This window comes from Cariama cristata, unplaced genomic scaffold (genome assembly GCF_000690535.1).
Source record: "Cariama cristata isolate BGI_N322 unplaced genomic scaffold, ASM69053v1 scaffold8775, whole genome shotgun sequence".
NCBI lineage: Eukaryota > Metazoa > Chordata > Aves > Cariamiformes > Cariamidae > Cariama > Cariama cristata.
This window is the reverse complement of record NW_009616940.1, coordinates 67,463-70,704: the sequence shown is the minus strand read 5'-3', so window position 1 is coordinate 70,704 and position 3,242 is coordinate 67,463. Positions and strand designations below refer to the sequence as shown.

Below are 3,242 nucleotides of genomic sequence, written 5' to 3'. Positions count from 1 at the left end.
ATGGAAAAAGTCATCAACACAAGGCTGCTGTAACAGCTGCACACTCTTAGTCTGCTTTACGTCCTGGAAGACAGGACACAAAATCCCCAGAGCCATAGCAGGATAAAGTGATCTTTAATCATTAACTGCTATGCCCTTCTAGTTTCATATTAAAGTATGCAGCAAATTAGTACCTGTATCTCTCCCAGAATGTGTTGTTTTAATTAGCTTTTCTGATGAGACTAAATCTAACCATATTGACTTCAACCTTTTTGGCTTTGTATTCCCATCAGCTTCTATTTCCTGCTGGCAGTTCAAAGCAATCCATCTCTCCCAGAACTCAATACTTCCTTTGGACAGGTTACAAAGGCAATCATGCCAAGCTACCCAAAGTTCTATTGTGGTATGAGCAACTGTAATAGGAAATAAGGACACATAGAGGTAGCTGGTTTTGAAATCCTACACTTCCTTTCAAAAGGTTTATTATCTTAAGTTATCCTACAAACCACAAAAGACTGTCTGAAATACAGAACAATCAAATATGACCCTCCCACCAATCTTAAACATTACAGAGTTATATTCTTGTCTTTCTCAACACAGAAGAGTCATTCCAAGTGAGAAACTGTCAAGGCTTGGGGGAAAACTACATACAACAAAATGAAGTGTTAACACTAAACTCACATTTTCTCTGTATTTCCATTTAAAGATCTGAGGTGCCTATCAACCTGTAACATCTGTTCTTATAAGCAACTATGTTTACTATTTATTTTGACTACAATTTTCACTGAAACATTTAACATACAACAGCAGAGCCCCAAACATCCCTGACAGAGACAAGCTGAAAAGCTCTGTTTAAATGTTTTCCCCGCTATTTGTCTGTTGAACAAACTTTAAGTTCCTGAAGTTTTTCACTTAGATAGGTAGTATCTGCTTCTGTCAGATTTTCTGAATCGGACAGATTTTCAAGAAATCTGGTTCCCGCACAGGGCTTTCCTGTTATTGGATCTATGACATTTCCAACCTTGAAAACAATTTCAGCCAGTTCATGTTTCACATGTTTGCTCCTTCGCTCAGGCAAAGCTTTCAGAAGAACAATGTCTCCAACAACACACTGTTGCAATGGATCATGGGCAAAATAGGTTTTTCGTTTGTTAAAGAACTGTAGAAGGAAAAAACAAAACCTTGGCATTAGATTTCAAAATTAAGGAATTTGCAAATATATAGTTAATATAAAACAAACTAAATTTCACAAGAGTCTTATATTTTTTAAAATTAGATTCAGTTTGGGTCATGAAGAGAAATGCAACTGTGCAGTCTACTGTTTTTCCCAAAGAAAGCACAGCACTACCCTTCCCTGACAACCTCTCTGGTCAGGTCATTGCCAGCCAAGCCTGTAAAAAAGGAGATGGGGAAGAAAAAGCCAAGTACAAAGAGCTGTTCATAGTGAACATGTGGATACAGGTAAAAATAACAAGCTCTTCACTTAACATAGATTCCCTTTCCCAGTATCACCACTTTCCACTGGCCTCTCTACTCTCTAGTTCTGCTGTTAGCCTTTCCTCTCCTTAGGATGCTTCACATCAACACTGCTTCAGCAAGCTGCCTTGGCTCTTTCAACCTGAATGACTTTCCTGTGCAATTCACACTTCAAGAACTGATATTAATTCTTATTTATTCTAATATGTCTAAAGTTCATCAGCCCCAAAATCACTACTTTGAACTTTGTCATTTGAAAGTTTTCTTGCTCAATTAATTTTCTTTCATATAAAATTCAATATTCTTATTGGAACAGCAGAATTCAGAATCTTTCTTTTAAGAAAGAAATTAACAGGTTCTTCTACTGTGTAAAGTATTGGACTGGGATCTGCAAGACCCATTATCTAATCCTGACTCAATCCTTAACCTTCTGGTCAAAGGCACGTTGTTCTACCTACATGTACCATGGCTTCCCTATCTAAAAATGGATAAAATACTAATTTTAACCTCCCTGTTTGAAACACATTGACAAGAAGTGATAAATACAAAGCTCATCTAGCACACAGTACAGATTCAAATACTAAATATGCTTACAATTATGCATACAGAAAAACTGCTACAAAATTTATTGTAAAGCTGACTAATATAAAGTTTGCAAAACAATGCATACTCCAAATCAATATGGAAAAATAAGTCTGTGGAACAACCAAAACATACCCTCTCAAAGGAAGTGCATTAACAAAGCACTTCAAAGAAATACCTTTAGCAGGTAATTTGAAAGGAAGTGTCCTCACAACACTCTGCTTTTCATCTTTTGCAGTCATCCCCACAGCTAAATCATTATGCAAGTTCCTTAAGGAGCCTGCATTGTGAAGAGCTATCAAAAATGCTAAGAGTCAAATCCATAAAACATTGCTCCACACAGTACAAAAATTACCATGCAAGACAAGTTGTTAACCAGCTTTTACCTTTAGTAAGTAAGGATCTAGCACAAGCCTTGTCACTCTCACTTTGGCAGTTTTCTGCATTTTGGTTCCTATTTTCCCTACTATCCATTTTGCATGGACAGCTCCACGGGGTACAGACATTGTTTAGTTATGGTCATCCAGTGCCTGGCAACAAGCAAGCAGACATGTTATTTTAACAAAAAAACATAACCAGTTTCTGATCAAAACCAAAATTATGATTTCTATTTCAGACTAACAGCTTAATCAGGTCATTTTGTTGGAAAAACACTGTAGATACAAGCAGTTCAAAACTCCATATATTGCACTACCTCAGCCTTGTTTTACAGTATAAGAAGGGATATGAACATGTCCCCATTACCAGGGAAAGTTACTTCAGGATGGCGGTAAAAATGGACATAATAGTGTGAGGATTAGACCCTACCTCACAAAGTCCACAAAATTCCTTTGAATCATACCAATTGTCACATACACAACACCAAAATGTGTAGCTGTGGAAGTTATTATGAATTTAATTCATAGACCAGCAGCTGTTTTTGCTGGAGACCTGTTAATCAGGTCTCTATGATGAGAGTTAGCCCAAATAGGGAGCAGCCTGTAACTTTTGTTCAGAAAGTCATCTGCTTCTATGTATCTCATTATTAGCTGAGCTGACGAAACCTAAGAAAAGTAATAAGCTTCTCAAAGCATTAATGACTTATCAAAGAGTTGTCTGACCTACAGTAAGTGTAATCACTTTTCAGTTAGTTCTTTCCTGTAATTATACTCCATTATCTTATTTGCTTTAATTAAGGAGAGCTTTCTGTACCACTCTTGCCATAG

The 3,242-nt window shown here is 36.8% G+C and overlaps 1 protein-coding gene across 1 annotated transcript; it reads right to left on the bottom strand.

Moving 5' to 3' along the window:
* Window positions 1-657: 657 nt before the first annotated feature.
* On the bottom strand, window positions 658-2,571 carry MRPS17 (mitochondrial ribosomal protein S17). The gene is made up of 2 exons (XM_009700336.1): window positions 2,424-2,571; window positions 658-1,138 (listed from the first exon to the last, which is right to left on the bottom strand). The coding sequence occupies exons 1-2, from the start codon at window positions 2,541-2,543 to the stop codon at window positions 848-850; spliced, it is 411 nt and encodes a 136-aa protein (XP_009698638.1). The 5' UTR covers window positions 2,544-2,571; the 3' UTR covers window positions 658-847.
* Between the last annotated feature and the right edge of the window lie 671 nt (window positions 2,572-3,242).